At 47.8% G+C, this 27016-nt stretch overlaps 2 protein-coding genes across 3 annotated transcripts; one reads left to right on the forward strand and one right to left on the reverse strand.

Moving 5' to 3' along the window:
• Positions 1-2091: 2091 nt before the first annotated feature.
• Positions 2092-6705, reverse strand: LOC119432365 (guanine nucleotide-binding protein subunit gamma-1). Its single transcript, XM_049658603.1, has 3 exons — positions 6587-6705; positions 3642-3740; positions 2092-2330 (listed from the first exon to the last, which is right to left on the reverse strand). Exons 2-3 carry the CDS (start codon positions 3738-3740, stop codon positions 2229-2231), a joined length of 201 nt encoding a protein of 66 aa, XP_049514560.1. The 5' UTR covers positions 6587-6705; the 3' UTR covers positions 2092-2228.
• LOC119432364 (uncharacterized) lies at positions 5054-21563 on the forward strand. Of its 2 annotated transcripts, XM_037699531.2 has the most exons (3): positions 14224-14381; positions 15081-15359; positions 21138-21563. In XM_037699531.2, exons 1-3 carry the CDS (start codon positions 14286-14288, stop codon positions 21339-21341), a joined length of 579 nt encoding a protein of 192 aa, XP_037555459.1. In that variant the 5' UTR covers positions 14224-14285; the 3' UTR covers positions 21342-21563. The 2 variants fall into 2 exon arrangements, with proteins under 2 accessions (XP_049514559.1, XP_037555459.1); XM_049658602.1 differs by lacking the exons at positions 14224-14381; positions 15081-15359 and adding an exon at positions 5054-5387.
• Positions 21564-27016: the final 5453 nt, after the last annotated feature.

Below are 27016 nucleotides of genomic sequence, written 5' to 3' on the forward strand. Positions count from 1 at the left end.
GCAAACAAAATGAATTGCTTGAAAGAATGCGCTGATGGGGTATAGTTGGTTCATACTTACATGCAAGGTTTAACAAGGTACACGCCTTATCTCATGAGCTGCCATCTAAATATGTCGGAATGAAGAATTCGTTTTTCTTGGCAAACCACTGCACCTGACTTTCACGATTTGTTGCATTTAAAAGAAAAGGTTAAAATCTAGTGAATCAAGGAAGCAGTTTCGTTTAGGTCATCATTTCTTTTACCAACTGCATTGTTGAAAATTGAAACCAAAAAACTAAAATACCAACATTTTAACTCTTTAACTTGGTAATAAAAAATTCACCAACAATTACGATACTCCCTAATAAGAAGTATGAACGCAGCTATGCATGTTTTTATTTCACAATGTATTGAGGCATCGCACCGATCACCGCACCGGGAAATGAAAGGCCAACCTGCATGAGAGACCGGAAAACGCTTGCAGCGAACTTTCTGGGGTTTTTTTTCTTTCTCCCGCTCCGCCTGCACCATCTCGTAGCAGTCGTTGCGAGTCTTGAACGGCACTTTGCTTTCATCTTTCGCTGTGCTCGTTCGCTCGGTTACGTCGAGGAAAAACACCGACGCTCACCCAATATTGCGCTCTAAAAACTACATCGATTCTGTAAACTGCATCTAATAATATTTCTAGCGCAGACAAAATTGATGTATTATATGCCATTCACAAATACATGACAAATTTGTGAGTAGGCCTTTTGTAAAACCCTCGTTAACATTGTAACAATTTCACATAAATTGTAAATTGATATGTATCAAATTTGTTCAATTTAGTTGCTCCAACAGAGGCAGTTTATAGAATTGCAATCTCTCATTTTGGTGTAGATTTTGGCATTTGTAAACTTCACGCAATATTCTTTAAGCTTACTAATTTTCGGTAATTTTTTTCTCTTTAATTGCATCCCCTAAATCGAGATTCTGCTTCGAGTTACTAGAATTTACCTTTTGCTCCCAGGTGCAACAAATGTCATTGAAATGAGTGCAATGGTTGTCTCTTAAATTTAAATCATTCCAGCATTTTAGATGCACTAGAATAGGAAACCTCCGAGCTATGTAATGCCTCCTGTTAAAACTGGTCAAAAGAAAGCAGACACAGGACAAACGCCTGTCTTGTTTCTGTGTTTTTCAGTACAGTCTTTAGGTGTACGGTTGTTTAAACCTGCAAGAAGGTCTTGCATCCTTACCCCGCTACAACTGCCTTAAATGTATACAAAAGGAAAACATTGGGTCGAGCTAGATTAAAACATTTGGTTCCTGTTATAACAAATTGCCATTCTCAGTGCGAACAGAGTTGTTTTGAGCAATCAATGACAAAAATGAAATATCGGGAGCGATGCCACACTGGCACCTAGAGCACTGCACGGGCCGATTTCTTTCAGCCCGGGCCCGGCGCGGGTCCGGTTTTACGTTGGGCTGCCCGCCCGAGCCCGAACAAAAGTTTTATGGCCAAACCCGGGCCCGGCCCGGGCCCGGAAAATAATCTACGTTACCCACCCGGCCCGGCCCGCCACCCCTTTACCTTAGGCCTGAGCCCGGCCCGAGACCGAAAAAGACATGTTTTTCAGAGTCGAGACGCACGAGGATAACTCGTTGCACGTTACATCACACCACCACAAAGTCCGAGCCCGGCCCGGGCCCGCGTCAAAAGACCCGAGCCTGGCCCGAGCCCATGCAGTGCTCTACTGGCACCTCTCAAGTAACATCAGCACTAGCTGATTAACACACAGTGCCCGAGAGGGAAGTCTTGTGGGGATTACGTCAACTCGTCTGTCTTGGCACAGGCGATTCAAACTGACGAGCAGCAGTGGCCCCTCCGGTAGCAATTTTCTATGCAACAAAGTCATTTATTTATTTGTTTATTTATTTACACATTCCTCACGGACTCCTGTTTGGAGTTTTGTGTGATGGAGAACGGTACATTGATATCGTACAAATATATTGGCACATCGAAAACAATGACAGACTCCCAGGTGAATGATCTATCGACCTGCTTAATCATTTTTCTTTGTGACCCTGTAAAGTGGCAGCAGGCCAGAGTGAGACAGGAACAGGCAGGCTTGTGAGAAGAGGGCTGTATTTGTGCATTGGACGCTGGGCTCGAAGACGATTGGCGGCAGGAGGTGTTGTGGCGAAGGTGGGTGAGGGCGCTCGGGTGTGGAGAGAGAGAGAGAGGCGGTGCGGAGGTGGGGCGGCCTAAAGCAGGCTGCACGAGCTCTTCTCCCGGAACGGGTTCGCCTTCTGTGAGTGGAAGCCCACGAGCAGGTAGTCGTCACTCTCGTGGTCCTGGATGTACTTCTGCACAGGAGCGGGAAGGGAGACCCGGCACAAACTTGAGAAACAATACTTACTAGGCCTGCTGCATGCCACAGGGTGCCACTAAACTTTTGGCGCTGGTTCATACGTGTTACAAAGTAAATAACGTCTCCAACCAAAAGACAGCATTAAATCTGACGGTTTTTTGTTTTTTTTTCTGCCCTAGGCCACCATCCATTCAGCTCCTGAGGAAGGAGCCGGCTCTTCCCCGAGACCGTGAGCTTTGTGAAACTCCCTTTTTTTGAGGAACACTTTTGACACACAACACACAGCCCTGTGTGTTGTCTTTTTACTTGCGCCTTCTTGTGTCCATGTTACCTTTCGCGCTGCATCAAAAGTGTTCCTCATGAATCACCAACAAGCCCCCATCGCTACCCTTGTCCCTTTTTTGGTTGCAGACATTATTGAATTCATAAGAAGACCAACCAATGAGCAATAGAATGAGATATTATGGTCGTAACCTTAAGAGGCATGGATTGGAGAGCGAACGGGGGCAGCCAACATTTGAGTTCACATCAAAAGAAAGAAGTGGAGCTGGGCAGGCCATGTAAAGCGTGGGGCAGACTATTAAGATCTACAGAATGGCTGCCAAGGGAAGGAAAGCGTAGTCGGGGACAGTATAGAACTACCTAGCGTGATGTCATTAGGAAATTTGCAGGCATAAAATGTAAGCTGGCACAAGACAGACAACAAGGGTAATTGGAGTTCGTTGGGGGGGGGGCGCTTCATCCTGCAGTGGGCATAAACATAGGCTGATGATGATGAAGTCCAACCAGACAGGTAATAGCCGCATAACAGCTAATTGCTCCCCTGCCCCTGCCCCAGCAGCAGAATGGAAACCAATCTCGAAGGCCATGCTTTCGTGTACTGCAAACGCTGGAAGCGATTGCAGCAGCTAGAAAGACGTCATGGCTGCCGTGTTTTGGACACCACCTACTTTGTCGAAATGTTTAGCTTCCACGCTCACACATGTAATGAATTATCATGATTGGTGCTTCGACTTGAAGAGTTATGCCTCCCACATTTTCAGTAACTTGTTCGCAGAGCAATGCCATTGACATGGGCTAGACTAACAACAGAAATGGTTTCCAACCATTCACATTTCATTCCCATATGAAATTAGTTCCTGTTTTTACACAGACAGTGCTAAAGGATGACCTGAATGGGATTATTTCAGCCTGCGTTGAATGGTGCAATGATTCTGCCAATACTATTACTAGTCTCTTATGCTCTTTCATAACGTCTAACAGACTTTCAAGAAACAAGATGGCAGCAGTGACTCGGCAAACGCACCTTGAGGTCTTCAACCGCCGCAGACACCTCCATGCGCTTGAGGCCAGCCTCTCTGCGCAACTGCTCCACTATCTTTCGCTGCTGCTGCAGGTTTGACATCTACAAAACAAGCAGGGGAGTCAATCAGGCCTTTTCTTTCTCTACATATTACGTTGCACAATGTAGAGGAGTGATGCGAATAATAAACACTGGCAAGACCAAGCACAGGGGCTGCCCATGCTCTGTTTCACTAAAAATGTGCAATTTCATGAAAGCCGTGGGCAGCAACAGCCAGTCGACTAGTCACCAAATCCCCGAACCCATCTGCACATGAAAGCAGTAAGTGCCCACAACGCAAGTTGTCTAAACTGCAAGTGTCACGATCCATCGCATGCATACAAACTTTTCCAATTAAGAATAAAGGCAACATGCACCTGCCTGCCCATTGCATGTCCTGCAAGTGCAAACTATAGTTTCACGAGATTCAAGATTATGGGCAGAAGTAAAGAAACTAGAGCACGCAATCTTTTGGAGCCCTTTTATATTGGGAAAAGAGGAACAGATTGCATCAGCAATACTCCTGTGAGTCTATGTGGAAGAAAGATTCACTCTCTTTTTAATATTTTCCCCTCGTCTTAATGAACCTGTACACAGGCACATTATTTCGCAAGTATTTTATGGTCTTCTAGGGGACTGTAATAAACCGGTTTTGAGTGTAGTGCCCATGGTGTACAGACTTCTGTCCTGTGTGTTTATTTGCGCTACAACGGCTTGACAAAGAGGGAACATGCATATTCCAGAGCAGCTAAACTGGAAAGTCAAGATTGTGGTACCACCAACAGGATGCATGTAGGAAGGCCAAGAGGTGGTTTAGTTAAGTGACAAAACAGGACGGGAGCTACACTGACACGGAGGCAATTGATAACTCACGACAACGTTGCGAGGAGACGAGGCGCGCCTCCGGAAAGGTTCAGTCGATCGATTCTTTAACATTACCGCACTAGCGTCGAGCAGGCAGCTGGTCAGCACTTTCTAATGGCATGAAGCAATGATATCAGCAAGAACCTGTTCATCTTTTGCTGATATAGTCGCTTCGCAACATTTGAAGGCGTCCATTGGCTGGCCAGTCGACTCTTGCGCAGTACTGTTGAAGAATCGGTCGACTGTACATCTCAAGGGAAGGTGCCCTAGGAAGTGGATAAAACTATCGTACAGAAAAGTGGAAAGAAGTGAGTGTTGGGTGCAACCTTGGTAAGAATGTGACCGCCCCATCGGTCACTGTATACACATTTGCGTATGCTACTTGTTGCCACGTCTATACAGGTGCAGACAAAAATCATTGGTACACGGGAGCTGGTGGCCAAACTGCATCCCACTGCCCTCTAGCAGCCTTGGGAAGAAGCTAGAAATTGTATCACGCATCCATTCAGGCCAGCGCTGATAGTGTAGCTGTTATTGTAGTTTGCACGCAGTACACACACCCTCACGACACAGGCGACTATGCTATCAGCACCACCGTGCTGGCGAATTTCCAACTGCAGAAACTGTGAGAGTTGCTGCAATGCATGGGTAAAGCAACTGATCAAGAGTTGCAAACTGACCTATCGGCACTGGCCCATGTGCACGCATAATACAATTTACAGCTTCTTCCCGAGGCTCCTAGAGAACACCGGGATGAAGTTCAACCCCAGCTCCCATGTTCCAATTACTTTTGACCACATCTGCCCAGTGGCAGCAAGGGAAAAGACCACGGACATTGAGCTTCAGGTAAACTGAACGCTCTGCTTACCTAAACTCAAGACGCCCACTTTGCTCAATGCGCTGTTTATGTTTGACGGCATGTTCATCGTTCTGTCAGCAATAGTGATGGAGCAATTTGCCCTGTCTCCCTAACGCTTGCAGCCAATAACTAGCGTATGCATGTGCTCTGAGCAGGAAATTTACCTTTTCTTTTTATGACGAAACTCGGCATGACTGACTGCACAATAAATCGATATTCAATTGCTCCATAATTACGATGACTCTCTAGGTGATGCCAGAATGCACTTTGACTTGCTTTCAATGCAGTCTCCGGCGGCTTGAAATAAAATTACACAAATTTGACACGTTTATCGTTAGTCTACCTGAAGGCGGAAACTGTGGCCTAACCAGTCGCAGCCCTCAATGAACTCGACCTTCAGTGAAACTACCTGGCATGATTGAAGCAACAGGTATGACTGAGCATTTAAAGATTCAAGTCAAACATGCTGAAAACAACCGTGCAGAGGCTTTAGATCAGACTTGACTCGAGCGCAATCGAAAGTGACCGTGCAAGAGGCATTAAAAGGCTCCAAAGGCTCTAATGCGTAATCGAAAACAAAGAACCCACGTAAAAAAATAGTACTTAGGCGTTAAACGAAATCTAGCACATTTTTGCACGCGCAGACTATAACAAACCTCTGAACATGGGTGCGGCACGAAGTATCACTAGCAGGAACTGCGTTTCGGCACTTCTGCGTGCCGATCACTACCGGTCGTGGTGCCGATGCTCGTTTCCTGTCACGAACCCCGCTGGCGGTGGCTCACGTAAGCCGGAAGCCAAACAGCAGTTTCGAAAGTTTCAAAAGCGAAGCGCCGCTGTCATCTCCCGTCGAAGGTATGACAGGCAGCGCGACATCGGGAAGTGACACACGACTTTGAAAGGTGATCGCGACCATGAGGAAATTGTAACCGATACAATACGTTTTTTTTTCAATAGGACTCTGGCATCGGTTGGCTTCGAATCCAACGAAATCGTCAGTAAAGCACGATACAGGAACGAACATGAGTGCCGGAGGGGCTGGGCGCGTCGACTCCGCGCAGGTTAGAACAGAGCTTCCTCGACTACCAACGTACACTAAAATTTGATGGAAGGTTCGTCTCTGCTACGTCGAAAGTGCCAATTCTCAACGAGGTGAGATGGTCGTGCAAGGAAGTGAGAACCGTACCTTTTTATACAGGGAGATTCGGAGGCCCTGCCTTGGACTTGTTGCACTTCCTTCTCAGTAAAGATGGCGCACCGGAAACAGGATGCCGACCGTAAACAACACTGAAACAAAACCTATGTTATAGTAATTTTTAGTGTCCTGCGTTCTTTTAAAGTAATATCTATATAGGAAATGTATCCACTAATAAGTAAGCTTGTTTTGGTTTGCTTCAGATCATTCAATATCTTATGACGTCAGTAATGACGCCAGAACTCTTATCCAATCGGAGCATTGAACTTGAAAGATAAATGGCGCGAAATTTTAATTTTCCCCTCGGCTACGTGCTTTTTGGTACATCCGACAGGTCGCTTTCGAGCGCTTTAGAGCTCTGTGACGGCACGGTTTACATTCACATGGTCTACATCAGCCGTCTCACCTGGCAGTCTCACACTCGGCACTCAACAGTCTCATCTGGTTCATTCGGAGAACTAAGGAAGCTAGGAGGGACTGTCACTTTTGATCTGACAGTGCTAACGAGATTCGACAGAATTTCGGTCACGTGTCTTCTCCGATTGCTCTAGGAGCTGCTGAAACGTTCGGCTCGGGCAGGCTTTCTCTGTTTCTAATCTTGAGAGGGCTCCACATCGCTACAACCCAAACCGGAGAGCTGTAGGAACCTGTCGAATATGCCATACGCAATGTTTGCAGCAGCTTACAGATGCAGCGATCGCTTTATAAAATTCCCGGCCCTGTTCGAATTCCAGGCATGCTTCGCTGTCCTGTTGGTGCAGGATCACCTGGGCCCAAGCGCTACAGAGGAGTTTAGAACGCCACTAGTTTTTGCCGCATTACGCTGGAAGCGGAATTCAGTGATACGCTCTACTGAGATTCCAGCACTCATAAAATAAATAATAAATAAATAAAATTCTTGTAGGTCAGAATTATTCCGGATCCTCAGGAGTCTTCCGCATCCTAGCTGAAGCTTCGTGTAGCTAAAGCAAATAGCATCAGACAGCCTTTGGAACGCGACAAATAATGACATTGACTTACAGCACGCCAGGCCGCATTTCGATGGAGGCGAAATGCAAAAACGCCCGTGTGCTTGCGTTGTAGTGCACGTTAAAGAACCCCAGGTGGTCAAAATTAATCCGGAGCCCTCCACTACGGCGTGCCTCATAATCAGAACTGGTTTTGGCACGTAAAACCCCAGAAAGATGAAGATGAAGATGACTTACAGCGCCTCGTGTTCGTTCATTCTGTCCTTCCCTAGGCTGTCTACAGCGGTAATTGCTAATGATGAATGTTTACTAGTTTATACTAAATTATAAGCTTTGTTGCATGTGGAAACGTAATCACTGAGTCATGCTAGAAGTAGGCTCAATGTAATTTGTGTTTATGTTATCTCTCTCGAAACTGTATTAGCGGAAAAATACACGAACAAGTGAAAAGAGGATGACAGGATACACGCTAGACTTTTAATTACTATGCTGGTTTATTTTGCACGTAGCAAAAATGTGCCAGATTGAAAGCACGTGGCACCGTGTAATCGTAGCCCCTGTCATGAAGCCGCGGCCTTTGAACGCTGCGCATACCGTCCTTTTTGTCATCATATCACTTGCTCACCCTGAGAGCCTCTGCTTACATGTTCACGCGCTTGCTATATCTTGTTGTACGCACTAAATAGATCGGCAGCTATTGAAAATTAGACGACGAGTGTGTTGCTGTCCTCTGTTGGCTCGTTCATGTAAGTTCTCGGTAGTACACAGCGTTTAGTCTTAACCACGTGGCGACATTATCAGCCAATCACTTTCGCACTGTGCGAAGAAAGCGTGCTGCTTAGCAGTAGCGCACCCAGGATCTCTGCCAGGGGGGGGTTGACAGTTTGCCATTACCATCTAAACAGCACTAATTTCAATTTCTTCACGGGAAATTGTCAAGAAAATGCGCTTTTTGCGAGTGTGCAGACGATTGCGCGTCTTACATCTTAGTTGCAGTACTCAAATACGCAAGGAAAGAAAAGGGGTTAAACAAAAGGGGGGGGGGGTTAGGTCGTCCTCAGGGGGGGGGGAGCGTGACAACCCCCAAATCCCCCCCCCCCCCCCCCCCCCCCCCCCGTCGGTGCGCCACTGCTGCTTAGTACTGTGCCAGGAATACTGTCGCCTACGTGTCCGGTGCTACTCATGCGAAATCTCGCGAGAGTTATTGTATCCTCGAACGTGAAAAAATATACCGCCCCAGAAACAATTGTACAACCCAGCTCTTAGGTCATGCTAAGTCTTCTATTTCTTCTCCGGAGCAGCCTTAGGTGACTGTGTGACCCTTAGATGCTATGCCCTCTTGGGACCTTTAGTACATTATAATGATTGTCGCCTCCAATTCTTTACCAAAATTAACTCAATCGGAAGCGATTATACGCAGAATGTTCATCCCGGATATAGAGTCATAAAATCGTATTAATGCGGAATTGTGTAGTAGTGGTTCAGGGTTTTTTTTTTTTTTTTTTTTTTTTTTTTTTTTTTTTTTTTTTTTTGCTGACAGCTTTCCCGACGCGAGTTTATAGGGGTGTGCGAATGGTAAGTTTTGAGACCGAATCGAATATGAATCGAATAGTGCCAAAAGCGAATAGAACCGAATTTCGAATATTTTTCTAATAATGAACAGGCCATTTTCACAATTAATATAAAACTGTGCTCACATCCTAGTGATCGTAATGTCAGCAAACCCAAAGTGGTGGCTTTGGCGTTGAGCTGCATGAGTCCGAGGACGCGGGATCGAATCCCGGCCTAGGCTGCCGCACTTCGACGGGGGCGAAGTGCACGAACGCCCGTGTACCATACGTTGGGTGCACGTTAAAGAACCCCACAGGTGGCCAAAATTAATCCGGAATCCCCCACTACGGCTTCTGCCCGTTAAAACCCCAAATTGTAATTGTTTAGCGTTAGCAAGTTCATGTCATTACATTACACGTTATGAAGCGTTGTTTAATAAAAACACGATTGGACTATTAGGAACGAATAAGCAGTTTGTTCGCATTCAAATGGCTCTTCGGAGAGTACGAATGATGCTGTTTGACAGGTAATATCTGGCTCCCTGAGCGATGTAGCTTGCTCCACTACGTAAGTTCGCATGCTTTTGCCTGTAACTACATAGGGCCGCCAAAACGAATAATATTCGTAGGCATTCGAATATTATTCATCACTATGAGATTTGCAGACGGAATCGAACCCTTGTTCGGTTCGTTATTCAAAAGTTTCGAATATTCGCATACGTCTACGAATCTGATTTAGACAATTCTGCAGTCGTAGAATTGAAGCAGCAAGTGAAGTGGGAGGTAAGGCACCAAGGCAACCATGCAGTAGGTAAGCTCTCCCAAGTAACAAATGACCTAATAAAGAAACGGCAAAACATGAAAGTGTCAAACTCGGGAGACCAGATAGAATTCGCTGAACTGTCAAAACTGATCAACAAGAAGAAAGTAAGGTATATTCGAAATTATAACCTGAAAAAGATTGGGGAAGCAGCAAAATATGGACGCAGCATGAAATCGGTGAGAAGAAAACTTGGCATAGCACACGGCAAGATGTGCAAAGATAAGCAGGGTAATATCATCAACAATTTCGATGACATAGTAAAAGCAGCGGAAGAATTCTATACTGACTTGTACAGTACCAAGAGCAGCCAAGCTACTTTCATTCGAAGTAGTGATGAACCGGATACAGAGGCTCCTTCTATAACTAGCAATGAAGTTAGAAGGGCTTTGCAAGACACGACCCGGGGAAAAGCGGCTGAAGAAGATGGAATAACAGTCGATTTGATCAAAGATGGAGGAGATACCATGCTTGAAAAGCTTGCGGCCCTTTATACGCAATGCCTCACGACTTCAAGTGTACCATAAAGCTGGAAGAACGCCAACATTATACTCATTCATAAGAAAGGAGACGTTAAAAAATTGAAGAATTACAGATCCATTGGCCTGCTTTCAGTATTGTATAAAATATTCACCAAAATAATTTCCAATAGAATCAGGGCAACACTTGACTTCCGCCAACCAAGAGAACAGGCTGGCTTCAGGAAGGGATATTCTACTATGGATCATATCCATGTCATCAATCAGGTAATACAGAAATCTGCGGAGTGCAACCAACCTCTCTATATGGCTTTCATTGATTATGAAAAGGCATTTGATTCAGCAGAGATACCAGCAGTCATAGAGGCATTGCGTAATCAAGGAGTACAGGCGGCATACGTGAATATCATGGCAAATATCTACAAGGATTCCACAGCTACCTTGGTTCTTCACTAGAAAAGTAGAAAGTTAGCTATCAAGAAAGGGGTCAGGCAAGGAGACACAATCTCTCCAATGCTATTCACTGCATGCTTAGAAGAAGTATTCAATCTCTTAGACTGGGAAGGATTAGGAGTGAGGATCGACGGCGAATATCTCAGCAACTTGCAGATAACTTTCTTGTCCTATTCAGCAACAATGGGGACGAATTACAACAAATGATTGAGGACCTTAACCGAGGACGTGTAAGAGGGGCGTTGAAGATTAATATGCAGAAGACAAACATAATGTTCAATAGCTTGGCAAGGGAACAAGAATTCAGGATCGCCAGTCAGCCTCTAGAGTGTGTAAAGGACTACGTTTATCTAGGTCAATTACTCACATGGGACCCTGATCATGAGTACGAAATTTACAGAAGAATAAAATTGGGCTGGAGTGCATAAGGTAGGCATTACCAAATCCTGACTGGGAGCTTGCCACTGTCGTTGAAAAGAAAAGTGTACAATCATTGCATTCTACCGGAAGATATGGGGCAGAAACTTGGAGGTTAACAAAGAAGCTCGAGAACAATTAAGGACCGCACAATGAGCGATGGAACGGAAAATGTTAAGCCTAACGTTAAGAGACGGGAAGAGAGCGGTTGTGGATCAGAGAATAAACTTGGAAAGCCGATATTCTAATGGACATTAATTAAAAGAAATAGAGCTGGGCAGGCCATGTAATGCGTAGGATGGATAACCGGTGGACCACGTGGATACCAAGAGAAGGAGAGCGCAGTCGAGGACGGCAGAAAACTAGGTGGGGTGATGAAGTTAGGATATTTGCAGGCGCAAGTTGGAACCAACTGCATGTATATACAGGGTGTCCCAGCTAGCTATCACGCAGCGCGATTAAAAAAGAAAAAAGAGGAACGGCGTTACGCGAAGCAAACCTAGTGTGTATTGTTTCCAGTGGAGTAGCCGCCAGTAATTTTTTCGTTACTGATATTTAATTAGGTAATTGTAATGAATTATCTAACTCGAAAAGTATAGTCATATAATTATCAAAGTATCAATGAGAAATTTGTAGAGCAACTCGAAAAACTCCCGATACAGCTTTCTGTTACTACATACGTGTTACATAAATGTGTTTTTCTGAGTGTCAAAGATGCCTGCGAATACACGCAAAGTGCCGCGAGACGCCAGTCTCTCGGCACTGACAATTACCTAATTAAATATCAGTAACGAAAAAATTACTGGCGGCTACTCCACTGTACTGGAAACAATACGCACTAGGTTTGCTTCGCGTAACGCCATTCCTCTTTTTTTTTAATCGTGCTGCGTGATAGCTGGTACACCCTGTATAGCTGTAACTCATTCCAGTTTTTACAGCGGAGCTGTTAGAACCTCACTATAATGATCATTCCGTCGTCCGCAGTTTCGCCGAGCTGGGGGAGGGAGAACTGAGAGAGAGTAAAAGCAGAGTATAAAAATAGCATCGCGCAGCATAGCGGATGCGAGGTGGAGAGGAGGAGTGAGGGAGGTGGTAGTGGGACGCGTAGAGCTACTGTCGACGCCGACCGCGTTTCCCCGCGTTCGCGCCGAATGCGCTCGGTGTCCGTGACTGCAGCCGATGCCTCTGGCGGCGGCTCGGCAGGTTTTGACCAGAGATCTGGATACTCGTCGCTTCCGAAAGACTCAAGCGAGAGATTGCTAATTTTAGCATTCTCAATCCGCACTGGCATGTCAAAAAAATTATGCGTGACTCTGCTATCGCAAACACCAGAGACCAGCGGAGATGGGGGAAGCCCAGCAAAAGTTAGACGAAGTGTGTGGTTCGCCACTTCTTTACTAGGTTTTCCCCAGCTCCGCTGGTCTCTGGTGTTTGCGATAGCAGAGCCACGCATAATTTTTTTTAATGGGTTCGTAAAATGGAAGTACGATTTTCCAGTTGGTTACGTTCTAGTTTAATCCTATTGGTAGTCCAATTAGACTCATTTGGGAATGTAAAGTGGGCCTAGCTGGTTCAAACTGGCAAGTCCAATTGGACTCAATTGGTTGCATACCTGATTCAATCGTAACCAATTCGAGGTAATGATGGTAATGATTTCCCAAATGTTCCCAAATGGGCCCAGTTGATTCCAAATGGCAGATCGAATTCGACTCAAATAGTTTCACTTCTCAATTGTGCCAGTTGGAACTAGGGATTTTCCAATTGGGTCCAGTTCATTCCAATTGGCAACTCCAGTTGGTTTCTCCACTGACCCAATCGTAACCAGTTGGAAGTAACGATTTTCTATTTAGTTTCGATTGCTGCCAGTTGATTCCTATTGGAAAAGCCAATTGGAATCAATTATTTTTTTGACTGGGGAGGAAAAAGCACTCACTGATTGGTCTTCGCCAGGCTCGCCGATTGGTCCGCGCCAGTGCTTCCGGCATTATCCACGTCACTCTCGGAAAACTGGGAGACGCACGTGCTCTCACGTGACAGTGTTATGCAATTTTTTAGAGGCAATATCTTGCAGATAATTCATTAGTTCTCTTTTCCCTCAACGCGCACAAGTTCAACAACATTCTCTTTTCTGGCCATTTCTTTTCCCAAAGAAGCATGATAATGACAGATCCGACAGACTTCAGAATGTTGAGTTACACTGGAGTGGTGAATCGCGAATACATCTAAGAACTCTCAGCCTTGCCGTGAGCCAACTCTTGCTAATAGAAAAAGAAAAAGAACGAAAGACTGGCTTGAAGTTCCCGCCTTCCGCCTGACGCCATCACGTTAGGGCGGCGCCTACTCGGTACTAGTACGTACAAACAAAGGTTTTGTTGCATTCTAAAGAAGCCGAAGGCTCCATCTAGAAAGTATTGATAATTTTTTGTGAGCAAGAATGGTCCAAACGTGCGAAGATACTGTGAAATCAGTGACGTCATATCAATGTACTGGCGCTGCGTCAGAGCGCGAAATTCAAAAACACAAACTTCGCGCTTCATTTCCTCCGCTAATGACAAACCTTGTCCCGTCAAACAAACACAAATCGAATCTCGAAAGAAAAAGATACCTCGCCAGAGTAGGCTAACTTGGAGTGTATCTTTAGTGTTCCTTATCAGCCTTGGTCGTAGAAGTTAGTAGCCACGTGTATGTTGCCGCGCGCAGTCACCTTGATGGTTACGACGGAGGACCGCTGTTCTTGCTGCAAAGGGCAGCATTCCGGTTTGTCTGATGGAAAGAACCCTGCGCCAACCCACAACCTTCATCCTCATCATCATGATGCTCATTATACACGTTGCCCGAAACCAATCGACACGTCGAAGTGGCTTTACCGTGAACTTAATTACCGCCAACATATCATCATCGTCGTCGCCGGGCCGAGCGCGAGCCGGGTGTATCTCGTGGCGTGGCGCACCAGCTGTGCCGGTCGGGGGGCGGCGGCCGACAACCCGGCCCACGGGGAGGCCGATGGCCATCGGCAGCAGCTCCGAGCGTTCCACGGACCGCCGGAGACAACCGCTACCCGCCCCGCACAGAGCTCACTTCGTCGACACACGGCTGGACGTGAGTTCAACGGGAAGACGCTACGCGGCGCGGTATATTGCACCGCCGGCAGAATCGCTGGTCAAAGCAGCTGTCCCATCACGCTATATGCAGTGCACCTGCCACACGAGGCAGCTGCCGATTAAGCCGCGTCCCATTATATATATCATCGCCGGGAAGAGACGCGCGATATCGTGACGGGTCATATGCGTGGACTGCCGCGGCCTCCATGGAGTGTCTTTGACGCGCCGCGGCCGAGTCGCGTTGTCACGTCGACCTTTGCGTCGTCAGGCTGTTGACTGACGACCGCTGAGTAGCAGTTTAGCGTTTTGTAGCTACGTTCGTAGCCGAAAGGAGGTAACGTGAAGATACAGGTTATCGAAGATCCAACTAGCCAGCGGTGTGGCGACGCTGAGAAATGTGAAGCGTCGGGTCGACACTTGAAGAAACGTATACGCTTCGTGTGGTTAGCATTGTCTAGCTTAAAACTGATAAGCAGCAGTTTAGCGTAATGAATTATATTTGTGTTTGCAAAGGAAGGGGTAACGCGAAGCTGATACCGGCTACCGACGATGGTGTGGAGATGCTGAGAGCCTGGTGTGTCAAGTGAAGAAACGCTGCATGTGGCTTAAACATTGCCTTCTTAAAACACGAACGCGTAACTCGCGTAACGTATGGTTGCCAGAACTTCGGAGCAGCGCAATTCAACATTGCACGCAGGGCCCGATGGCCGTGCACGAGCCCCACCCGGGCCGCCAGTGCCGGTCGGTGTCGTTCGACGACGGCAAGCGTCGCGTGATCGCCACCGACCTGGACCCGGAGGTGGACCCGCTCAAGCTCAAACCCATCGTGGGCCGTGTGCCGACACCCCGGCCTTCGCGCACCGACTGCGCTGTGTCGGCCACGCCGCCCGACGAGCACGGCGAGAGCTCGCGGCCTCCCAGCGCCGCCTCGCAGACCAGCCTCTCCTCTCACGAGCCGCCGCCGCCCCAGCACAAGGTGCGCTGTGTCACACACGCCCTCCCACCCGCGGTGTGACAGACGGCTCAGATGTGGCTCATAGAACACCTACCGCCCCATGAATTCTCCTGAACGAGACTTCGGGATATACGCTATTCTGGGCGTTGTGAAATTTCGTCATGTTGTCAATGTCGCCATCGTGTCACATCCGATTGGTTCGCAGGGCTGCTACTTCCTTTCTGGTTGGCTCACACTGTATGGCGGAATTTCCCAGTGTTCAGAACAACGTGCACTCCCATGTGTCCATTCCATTCTCGTGGACACATGGGGGTGCGTCCTGACTGGGAGCTTGCCACTGTCATTTCATCGTTTTCAAAGTTAAGCTAGAAACGATAAGCTAAAATATTCTAGTTTAACATTAAGCTATAGATATAGGCTATAGATGCACTATTATGTCGAGCGTTCGATCACCCACCTGTTATCAAGCAAGTAGGATTTCAGGTTAGCGAGAACTTCAGAATCGCGTCCCCAGCCATGTCCTGTTTTTTACCAAATATTCGAAATTTCCCACAAGTTTTCCCACAGTATTGTGCTCCTCCTGCTTCTTAAAAAAAATTTCACCGCCCATGCACCCCGTACAGATGGTAAACCAGCGAAGCTGGTTTACCATCTGTACGGGGTGCATGGGCGGTGGTATGAGCCACACGTTATTTCTTTCTTTCCTATGATTTTTGTTTGTTTGTTTGTTTCTTGCTTTCCGTCCTTCTTTATTCATTTATTTCTTGTCCCTGTCTCATACACACATACCTGGCTCATACCCGCATATCCAATTTGGGTATGCGCCACATGTGATTTTATTACCGTTAATCTGACGTAAGTGACGAGCATGTGGTGTTATTATTGCGATAGCAATTACATGGACACTCCAAGCAGATTTCTGCCGTCGCCGTCGCCGTGAGGTTCCGTATAAAGTCCAAGGGCGATAAAATCGTCGCCGCGCGCCGTATGCTGTATGTTCCAGTGAAAGCGCACGAGGGACGCGCTCTTTCACGAAGAGCGAACGCACGGCGGAGAGCAAACGCGACGTCTTCCGTCGTGCGAAAGGCTGTGGGGGGACGGGAGGGAGGGAGGGGAGGCGACGTTTAGCTGCGGCACCAAATGCGCATCTCGCGAACCGGGCGCAAGCGGAACGGCGACTCAATTTTCCACGCGAAAGCAGGAAGGCTGGAAGGCGGCGCGGGAGGGAGGGCGTGCGGCTTCTACTCTGCCAGCAACTGCGTACTTGTACTTTGCGCGGCTCCGGGCTGTCGCGCGCTCCGTATCTTGAAAGCGATCTCCACACGGCTCTTACCTTTGTATGCGCTGTGCTTTCGCCGCTCAGTTTCCGTTGAAGCGATAAACCGCACAAACCTGCACTCACTGCTGCCACCGCGCTTGCTCACGCTAGTGTTTTTAAAGTGGTTGTCTGCGGTCATCGAGTGTGATCTATTCATGCTTGCTTGTGCGCGCTGACACCATGGTTGTTAATTCAGTTAGTAAGCGAATATGTCCAAGTTTATGCAGCCGATAAAACTACTATACTTACTCCGTTTAGCTCTCTACTAATTTGCTATCGCAATTGATGCTTCGTCGTTCGAGCGAAACTGCGACTTTTTGATGTCATGACCTATCAGTCATGTTATTCATGCATTCGTACTCTTCCATGCCAATTTTTGGTATATACCAAGTGAACGAGACGCGAGTTTTCGTTAGGTTTTCGATAGGTTTTTCGATGGGTTTCCTTCCGCCGGAGGGTTTCTGTGGTCGGACCACGAGTGTTTCAGCCTAGGTATATACAACTTCACTGTAAAAAAAAAAAAGAAAAAAAAAAAAACTCGGGCGACACACGGCACGGATCACATCCAATACATATTACAGTCGGTAGCCCGCGCGTGGCACCAGACACGACTACGAAAGTTGTCGGTGAGTGCGCATCTCCTTCATTATTTAAAGCTGGCTTTTCCACATTAAGGGTCTTTGTGCGGAGAAGCCCGCGTAAGTTACTTACAGGGAAGCCGAAACCAAACGTGGGCTATCTTGCGCGCGACAGCGACAGGTGACGCGATGTAGATGGCTGTCTCGTTCGCTCGTCACCTACAAGTTGTGCCCCACGCGAGCGACTACTTCGAGCGACAGCTCCCCGGTGTTGCCGGTATGAGGGCAGCAAATACGTGCCGAAACTGGCGTGACGCGTGCTTTATTAATTTAAGTTGATGTGTTTTACTGTAAAGAGCAGCATAAAACTTTCTAAAGGTCTTGGCACCATAGGCGGAAAGTTTTCATTCTTCCGGGGGGAGGGGGCTGGAGCCCGACCAGCTTTCCGAATATATATATATATATATATATATATATATATATATATATATATATATATATATATATATACCATTTGCTAACAATTTTCTATTTCTCGCTTTATGTTTATGGCGAAAGCAATTATATAGACACTTCAGTCAAATTTTCCCTGTTGTCGCCGTGATGTTGGGTATTAAATCCAATAGCCATATACATGAGCGAACCATACTATGTGGGTGCGGGAAAAAGCACGTAACAGTGAGCCGAAAAGGATGGCGGCTTGATGCGCATTATCATGCCACGCGCTCAATATTCCGGTTAGTTGTAGGTCACGTAATCAAGCGCAAATGGGAGGGAGTGCTAGCGTCTTATTCTCTAGCCCTGCCATACCTGTGAATGACTGTACGCGGCTGACTTTTATGCGGCCGGCGTGTCATATCTAATTGTTGGTAATCATTGCTGGGTGCAATGATAAAGGGCGAGCAGGGATGGCTGCTAACTTCATGCTCGCTGTCTTTCTTGCCGGGCTGTCTTTGCGCGCCCCTAGTGTTGCAGAGTTAAGAGACAGAGATCATTGCAGATCACTGACAGAGGCCATCAGTAGTGGACATAAAAATAGACAGATAATGATTATGAATTTAATTTTCGGAGTTGCGGTGAATCGCGCGGCTGTAAGCACCGTTCGCCTCCGTTGCCGGCTTTCTTCATAATGCTTGCGTTGTGAAAGCGAGTACTCGAGGTCATCCAGTGAGGTATTCACAGGTTTACATGGTCCGTGCATTACACTATGCTTACTATTTTAATTTTAGGTGAATGTTTACTACAGTTTATGTGGCCATTATAACTAACGTATAGACTCGTGTAAGGGCCGCACTTTTCTGTCGCGATTTTGACGGGCCTTTCATGGGACCGGGCCATTTGACCTCATTTTTCCAACTACGAGTATGAAATCCGCCCTAAATCTCCGCGATCGCATCCTCCCGACATCCAGTAGCGACGCTCGAAAGTATGCTGCGCGCGACAATTCGCTGTTGAGCCCGACCAGAATCAGCGCACGGAACGCGATTGCTTCTCGGTTGGATGTCTTTTCTTTTTTTTTTAAGTATTGGCTGTCAAGTTATGGGTGCGGCCCTTACACGGGTGCGATACTTACACGGATTGATACGGTAAGAATCTTCCTTCGTGTAATTGTCTTCTACTTCGCTATCACTAATACTGCTTCGCCTTCCCGGCCAAACTGCACTCTTTTATTTTTTTAGTACTTTGGGTACGAGTATAAGCGCTGCTGCGCATGACTTCTAGACTTCTATTTATTCTGATTTCTAGTGAATCCGGCTTGGTATCATTTCAGTTACTGAGTGAATTCTTTATACAAGGTGTTTCAGCGAACACTTTCCAACATTTTTGAAGGTTGCCTGTGGCAGATGGCCCAATTCTAGTTCATGAGCTCGTCTACTCGAAAAGGCGGATATTACTTGCACAGGAACTTGAAATCCAGAATCGACTAATTACCAAATTAACCAATTAACCTTTTAGATAATTACCTTATGGTCCATGTTGCAATTTACAAATTACGCCACATGAACCGCAGCCAACAAACATTTATTGCGATAGCAATTATATGTACACTCCAAGCGGATCTCTGCCGTCGCCGTGAGGTTCCGCATTAAGTCCAAGGGCGCTAAAATTGTCGCCGCGAGCAGCTGCGGTATGTGCGGGTGAAAGCGCGAGAGGGACGCGCGCTTTCACGGAGAGCAAGCGCACGGCGGAGAGCAACCGCAACGTCTTCCGTCGCGCGAGAGGCCGTGGGGAGGTGGGAGGGAGGGGAGGGGATAGGCACCAACTGCGTATTTCGCGGCCGGGTGCAAGGGGACCTGGCGACTCAATCTTGCGCGCGAATGAAGGAAAGCGGGAAGGCAGCGCGGGATAGGGGGTGCGGCTTCGGCTCCGCCAGCTACTGCGTACTTGTACTTTTTTGCCGCGGTCGGTCGCGCGCGCCGTATCTTGAAAGCGATCTGCAGATGCCTCCTACCTTTGCACGCGCTGTGCTTTCGCCGTCCAGTTTCCGTTGAACCGATAGACCACATGAAGGCCGATAACCACATGACATGTAGCCACTTTCGCTCGCTGCTGGTGTCGCGCTTGCTCACGCCAGCGTTTTAACAGCGGTTGGCTGCGGTCGTCGAGTGGGATCGTCGAGTGTTTGCTTGTGGGGGCTGACACCATGCTTGTTAATTCAGTTAGTAAGCGAATGTTTCCAAGTTTGTTTATACGGCCGATAAAACGACTATCCTTACTCCGTATAGCTGTCTACTAATTTGCTATCGCAACTGATGCTTCACCTTTCGGGCGAAACTGTCTTTTATTGAGCAACTTTAAATTAGCTCCTCAGTTTCACTGAACTTTTTTTCAAAGCGCGTAAACAATTTATTTTGAAAGTTGAAAAACGAGGCCAGTAATTTCGAAACAAAGTAACACCGTAGAGCAGCGTGTTACAATGAGTGATACGACTGCCGGACGAGGGCAGGCGCTTCATTCAGCCACGTGACCGCATGAATATCTCGCCTGAAAAGCCAACCAAAACAAGCGCGACCGAAAGCTGACGCGAGCAGACGATACTACGAGTGCAAAAATAGCGGTCGGGCGGGTCCGCATCACACCTTACATGACACCAGTCTCCCGCGCTACGGCCGGTCCGGAGTAGCGCGCACCCTTGCTTCTTTAAAAAGTGAGCGCGCACCTCCAGCCGTGCCCCGCGGCCGGCCGTACCCGCGCGTACATCACTGAAGGGGGCAGCTCTCATTGGTCTGTTTCGCTTGCGGATCGTTTGCCGCCGGGGACCGCGGCAGTTTAAATTGGTCCAGGACCGATCGCTCCATGCGGCACGAAAACCCTGCTTGCGGCAGCTTATGTGGCGCGCGTTTTGCCGCTAGCGTCGCCGGCCCTTAACACGTTGTTCGTGGGTCGTTAGAATGTAATTTAATGTAGTACACTTGAATATAAAGCTTGGAGTTTCCGAAATACCAGTTTGCAGTCGTATCATCCAATTTCAAGCGAGAACGCGATCGTATCAATCGCATGAAAATACATGCTGTTGTACGTACATGTTGGCCGGGAAAAAAACATCATATCCCGAAAAACGTATTACGCAGTACTGTATGAACGAGGTTCCACTGTGTTTTATCCATATTCGAACTTTGGAATTAATAGTCGCACGCATATATGGTGCTTTAGCTAAATTAGCCAAGCTGTTCAAGGGAGAAAACAAATTTTTAAGAACACGGTGCAATATACGATTTTAAGACCTTCGGTGTTTGGTCATCGGACCTCTAACGACCGAACACCGTAGTAGATCTTATAATTGGTGTCTTCCGCGGTGTTCTTCAAGTTTTTCCGTTGAACAGCTTGGCTGAAGTTAGCTGCAGAGACACGTGGCATATATACCACCACAGTGACCGCGACACTGTTCGCCTCGACACGCAGGACGAGCTGGCGCTGAACCCGGAGCTGCTGATGATGCGCCTCACGCTGGAGTGTGCCGGCGAGGCGGACAAGGAGCGGGTGGCCGACGAGGCGGTGATGCGGCGAGAACGCGGCGAAGGGCTGACGGAGGACGCCCGCGCCGCCGCCAAGCTGCTGGCCGACGACCTGACCAGCGAGGGGGGCGGCAGCTGCCTCACCGAGTAGAGGAGCGCCTCGCACGAGCGCCCGCCCGCCGCCCGCCGACCGGCGGTTGATGGCGGGCCCGGCGCCGAGCGAGGTCATCGGTGAGGGACGCCCGTCGTCCCGCGCTGCCGCACGTCGTCTCTGAGAAGGAAGCCCCGTCTGCCTCGCCGCCGGTCGAGACCGCAGGGGCTCGTCGTCGTTATCCGTCCACCTTGACCGCCTTTGCCCAAATACAATTCTTCTTCTCGCGTTGAAACCCGCTGTCGTTTGGTTAAATCGTGACAAGGAAGATAATTCTGTCCTTGTCTTGTCTGGCGTTGCTGTTCGTCAGTGCTTGCACCGTATGGCTGTACTTGTGTAGATTTACAAAGCAATCATGTTCCAGCTTCTAGTTTGCCCTTATTTGCGGTGTCAGTGGCTATAGCCATTCTCGTTAGCTCCGCGGCTAACCACGAGGTTGTGGCTAGCCATCCTGGAGTACTGATTGGCCATCCTGGAGTCGTTTCTGAATGGCTCACGGGGTTGCTACCGCCTCTATGATTGGATCAAAACTTGAAATTAAACAGCGTCCGGACGAGTAGCAACTCTGGTTACCTCACAAGCACGAACGTGCCAAGTACCTACCTGCAAAACTCCTTCCGAGCTCGAAGGGGGGGGGGGGGGGGGGTGAGCGGTTCATTGTACTTGGAGAGAAGAGGGTAGCGTACGACGAAAGGAAGAGGGCCAAATAGCTTACTTTGCCCCCACTTTTCACCGTGTGTGTGAGAGAGTGGGGGAGGGTACACTGGGCAAATACCCCCCCTCCCCCTGAAATTTCTTTCTGTGCCACTTGCGCAGCCATCGGCCTCCTCCCCGACCTCGGTCACTTGCGTGCCCAAGCATTTCTCGCTACGCCAGTGACACTATTGTATACACACGAGGACATTATAGTTTCCAAGCGCGTGCCCCCTCGACACTTTAAGCGTGCACGTGTCGCCGTGCGCCCTTACAAACAGTCCCTTACAAATACAATCACAAGCTGTCCATAACCGCTTTTAGCCAAGGAACCCCGCCAGTAACTGTGCTTTCTGGGAGATAATGTGATTTGATTATACGTGCTCTCGAGTGCTCGCACACTTTAATGCGGAATCAACGTGAAACATTAGATTTTCGCGCAACGACAGCTTCTTATTGACCCTTTTCGTGGAGCAGTTTGCTCGAGAGAAACGAGATGGCGCTTTCGGCGGTGCGCCGCACGTTGCCTCAGCGAAAGAGCATGAATATGGGACCGCTCATGCCCTGCTGCTGTGAGATCAGCTGTCGGAAATGCAACTGGGTGTTCGCCAACGCAAAGTGCTTCATTCATGCCGCAAGTTGTGGAACGGTATAGAGGGAAGATGTGCGGAATAGCTGGCTGCAAAAATAGTGACTGGCATATGAGGGAATGGAATGAATCTGAGTGGTCAAGGTGACGGACCACTGCTACAACCACGCCTGTTATCGGCACTTCCAGGTGTGCGGCTTTCCTCGAGGGTAAATAAATTTGCTCACCCGCCAGCGTATTATCGCCAACCTTCAAAGAAAGGGCTTCAGCCCCGGAACGTTCGCAAGAGTGAGTACCGCCCGTTATACAGTGACAAAGGGAGTATCGTCGCTTCCTGGTATAGTAAGTTTTTCGAACGTTATCTACCCACAGCCACCCTTACTCACACGATCGAAAACGTACGCCCACTCTATCGCCAATGTATCAAGAATAGACTAATGGGCCCACACTTAAATCAATGCGTCGGAGCATGGGGGACGGCGACTACACCGACACACAAGAATGCTCGAAACTGCACATTTCGTCACAGAAAAGAGAGTAAGCGGGTGGCTATAGCGATAATACATATTTGATACCAGCTATTACGAAGTACAGAACATCTGTGTTCAAAGCCCTTGTGCGCAGCAAGAACAAATCCATCGCAACTGCGCACACCCGCGAGCGACTAAGCAGAAAATGAACTATAGCGACCGCACCGAGGAACTTTACCGAGTCAGTAACGTGACAAGCCGCTGCTTTAAATCGTTTGACAAATAAATAACAAAGACCGAAACACTCTGATCCTGATTTAATTAATAAGCGGAAGGTTTGGACAGCTTCGAATCCATTTCCTGTCGTGCGTTTAGTACAAGCACCATGTACGCTGCTCGCGCCGTTTGGGCAAGGCGTTATGAGCTCCGAAAGCGCTTACATATGCTCTGAGGCTGTGGCCAAAGCTTCGTGTCGTCCACCCAGTCCACTGTCTACAATATCCGCCGAAGCAGAGGTTTGCAGAGCCGCACTGGGACGTCATGTACATCCATTGTAAATACAGAGGCAGCTGAGGCAAGCCATGGATGCGTCACCACGTGATCAAACATGGCGGCGCCTTGTGAGCGCCGTGAAAATGGTCAATAGCCTGTAATTCAGGAATCGCTAGACCACGCGTGAAAGTCGCCTATCTGGAGTTCACATCGCTCTATACCTGCAGGCTACGCATCAAGGTCGCGAGAATATTTGGCGGTGGTGGAAGCGCGATCCCGGAAACTTGTGCTGGCCCCTGAATACCCGAACTTGGAATTCGTCGCTTCTGTCGTGCGCTCGATGTGTTTCTATCCCTTGGTTAAATTACTGACAGATTTTGCGTCTCGTTTTTTTTTAAAGTGAATTAAGCTTTATTTTCGAACCAGCTCACAGACTTTCCTGGCCGAGGCTGCGATGCTGCTGTCTTGCTGAATAGCTCACATTACAGCCACTACCATCTTTACTACCCTTACTTCCCAGTCAAAAAAAGTCAGTGGGTCCATTGGAAGAGTACTAATTGCCACTAATTGGCTTTCAACCAATTGGAGTGCACCAATTACATCCAATTGGTAAACCAGTTGGTAAACCTATTAAAACTATAAGTGGCCAACCAGCTGAAGTAGACTGGTATCCAACTGGTCAACCAATTGAACACACATGGCCATCCAATTGAAGCTAAATGGTGCCCAACTGGTCAACCAGCTGTAGTATTCTGGTATCAAACTGGTTAACCAGTTGAACACATATGTTGCCACCCAATTAAAGCTAACTGGTGCCCAATTGGTCTGTCAGTTGAACACACATGATCATCCAGTTAGAGCCAACTGGTCATCCAATTGAAACTAAACGGTGCCCAACTGGTCAACCAGCTGAAGTAAACTTGTGTCCAACATTTTAACCAACTGAACACACATGGCCTTCCAATTGAAGCCAACTGGTGCCCAACATGTAACGTGTGCCTAAGTGCACATGCATGAAATAAAAACCATACAAAGAAGGTAATTGTTGCTTACAGTAATTTATTACATTTAATAATATCGTGATGGTGTGGTGATCGGGCCCGCGGTCATGGCGCGCGGTAGTAAGGACACAGTAGCCGCTGTGAGGGGTGTAGGCACACTGACTGCACAGGTCACGCGCTTTACCTCTTATTGTACAGTTTAGCACGAGTAGCGCCACCTGGTGGAGCCAGCTACCACAGATGAGTCGCCAAGTAGGTGGGAGGCACCAAGTCAAGAACTAATTATAGATGGTGATGGCTCTGGGATTTTAACCTGAGCTGAACGCACTTCTAATTAGGCTGCCATGTTAGTAAGAAACATTACAACTAGAATTTTAAATGGAAGACAAATATGTTCCAATGGGTCTACTCCAATTGGAGATGTACAACCAATTGGACAAACAAGCATTCCAATTGGGAGACCATTTGGAAATCACTGTTCCAATGGGGCTCCAATTGGAACGTGTGCAACCAACAAGCGCATTCCAACTGGGAGACCAAATGAAAAATGGTGGACCAATTGGAATGACCAATTGTAACTGTGAGGTCCAATTGGCTTTTCCAATGGAAGTGCAGCATTCGAGTTGGTTTCCAATTCATTCCATTTGGGTCCAACTGCTAGCAACTGGTTGGAAAAATTCACTTTTTTGACTGGGTTGTGTCTAGGGTGCTGACCTTGTTTTCTGCGGAATTGCTCAATGATAAAACAAGTTATAGCTAATCATCCTCATTGCGATTAATATACGTCAAGAGCATAATTACTTTAACAAAGCAAGCCTATTTATGCTTCCTTTCCTAGGGTTTGATGTTTGGCATATCTGCCTGTCGGTTTTTCGCCGAGTAAGTCTACTGTTGCACTGTCTACAGGATTCGCCCGCTCTAGTCGGCGTCATAGCAAAGCTGACCAGTTACTGAGCGTGGTCACGTGGTTAGGGTCTCCGCGTCTTGCGGTCTTCACTGGCAGGCAAGTGATCGATATATGGTGCAAAATGGTTTGCCGAATATAACCAGTTGCATGGCATATTTGACAACAGCTTCGCTTCTCAGATTCCAACATGGGGGTTGGATCTGCATTTCTTAAAGTTTTTTTTTTTAACGTAGCTAAAGCGCCTTAAAAATGGGCGTCAAGTACAGCGCGCGGCTTCGGACGTACGCCATAAAATCACGTTACGTACCGAAAGAAGAGGTGGCAGATGGCCGTCGATCACAGTCCCGTGGTATCACAAACTCGAGCCCGCCTGTCAGTCCGATATCGTGGTTGAAGGCCACTGACCGCGCGCACGTCGCCGAAAGCTGCCAAATAGTATACAGTTAAACCTGCTTATAACAAACCTCCATAAAACGAATTCCTGGATATAACAAAGTTCTTCTATTCGCCGCCGTTACTCCATAGAAACACATGTATTTGAGACCTCTGCGTAACGAAGTGGCAGCGGGAGGCCCCCTCGAAATAACGTATTTTCCCCGCCGACAACCTAGAGATTTCGCCCCAAATTTTGTCATTTTTGCGCGAGCCGCAACCGGAAGCACCTTCTCCGCCACGACGCAATGCGAAGCGGCGGCGGCGCGCTTGGCGCGCTCGAATTCATGGCGACTGCGAGGCGAGAGCGAGCGCGAGGCGGGCCTGCATCCCTCGACCCGGCGATCTTGCCGCCGCGGGCATGACCCCCCCCCCCCCTCCCCTTCATTCAAACCTGATCCCGCCGCTTGCTGCAGCTGGCCTAGCCCGCAAAGCCGGCACTCTCCTTTTCCAGTTGATGTTGCCGAATTAAAAAAAAAAAACAAGAACGTTCTTTTTTCAACGTTCTGGCAGCGCCACTCTTTGGTTACTGCGCAAGTCTCTGCGCTTCACTTCACTAACCTGACACTAGCTGACACTACACGACTCTACGACGCCATCGTGTCGCTCGCTCTTCGTTTCCGACGCCTCGCGCTTGTGCGAAACGACACGCGTCAAGTGCACGCATCCAGTACCTGGTGTGCCATTCCAAGGATGAGTGCTTCGACGAAACGGAAAACGGATGCGCGTTACAATCGAGGGAGCGTTAGAATCGAGTAAATACAGTAAGCGTTTCTTTTTTGAATCTTCGTGCCGAACCTGCATATAACGAAATCCTCTCTATAACGAAGTTTCTCGGGAATTTGTCAATTTCGTTATATCCAGGTTTTACTGTAAATGGTACGCAGGTGTTCCAGGGCACGCTTTCCCCTTTTGTTCACTCGATTTGGTGAATAGCCTCGACCGTCATTTCGGTAGAACGTCTGTAATTGGTATATGCCAAAATTAACGTACATGTTTACCTGACGCGATGCGTCTTCCTTTTCACGTCTTCATATAATAATAATAATCTAATAATGTAATTATAATGTAATAATAAATGTGAAGACATA

Source organism: Dermacentor silvarum, chromosome 11, assembly GCF_013339745.2.
Source record: "Dermacentor silvarum isolate Dsil-2018 chromosome 11, BIME_Dsil_1.4, whole genome shotgun sequence".
Taxonomy (NCBI): Eukaryota; Metazoa; Arthropoda; class Arachnida; order Ixodida; family Ixodidae; genus Dermacentor; species Dermacentor silvarum.

Coding starts and splice junctions, on each gene's coding strand:
- LOC119432365 (XM_049658603.1), bottom strand. CDS start 3,740: ATGTCAAACCTGCAGCAGCAGCGAAAGATAGTGGAGCAGTTGCGCAGA. Junction 2,331..3,641: donor CGGCGGTTGAAGACCTCAAG/GTGCGTTTGCCG, acceptor GCTCCTGTGCAG/AAGTACATCCAGGACCACGA.
- LOC119432364 (XM_037699531.2), top strand. CDS start 14,286: ATGGCCATCGGCAGCAGCTCCGAGCGTTCCACGGACCGCCGGAGACAA. Junction 14,382..15,080: donor TCGTCGACACACGGCTGGAC/GTGAGTTCAACG, acceptor CATTGCACGCAG/GGCCCGATGGCCGTGCACGA. Junction 15,360..21,137: donor CGCCGCCGCCCCAGCACAAG/GTGCGCTGTGTC, acceptor CTCGACACGCAG/GACGAGCTGGCGCTGAACCC.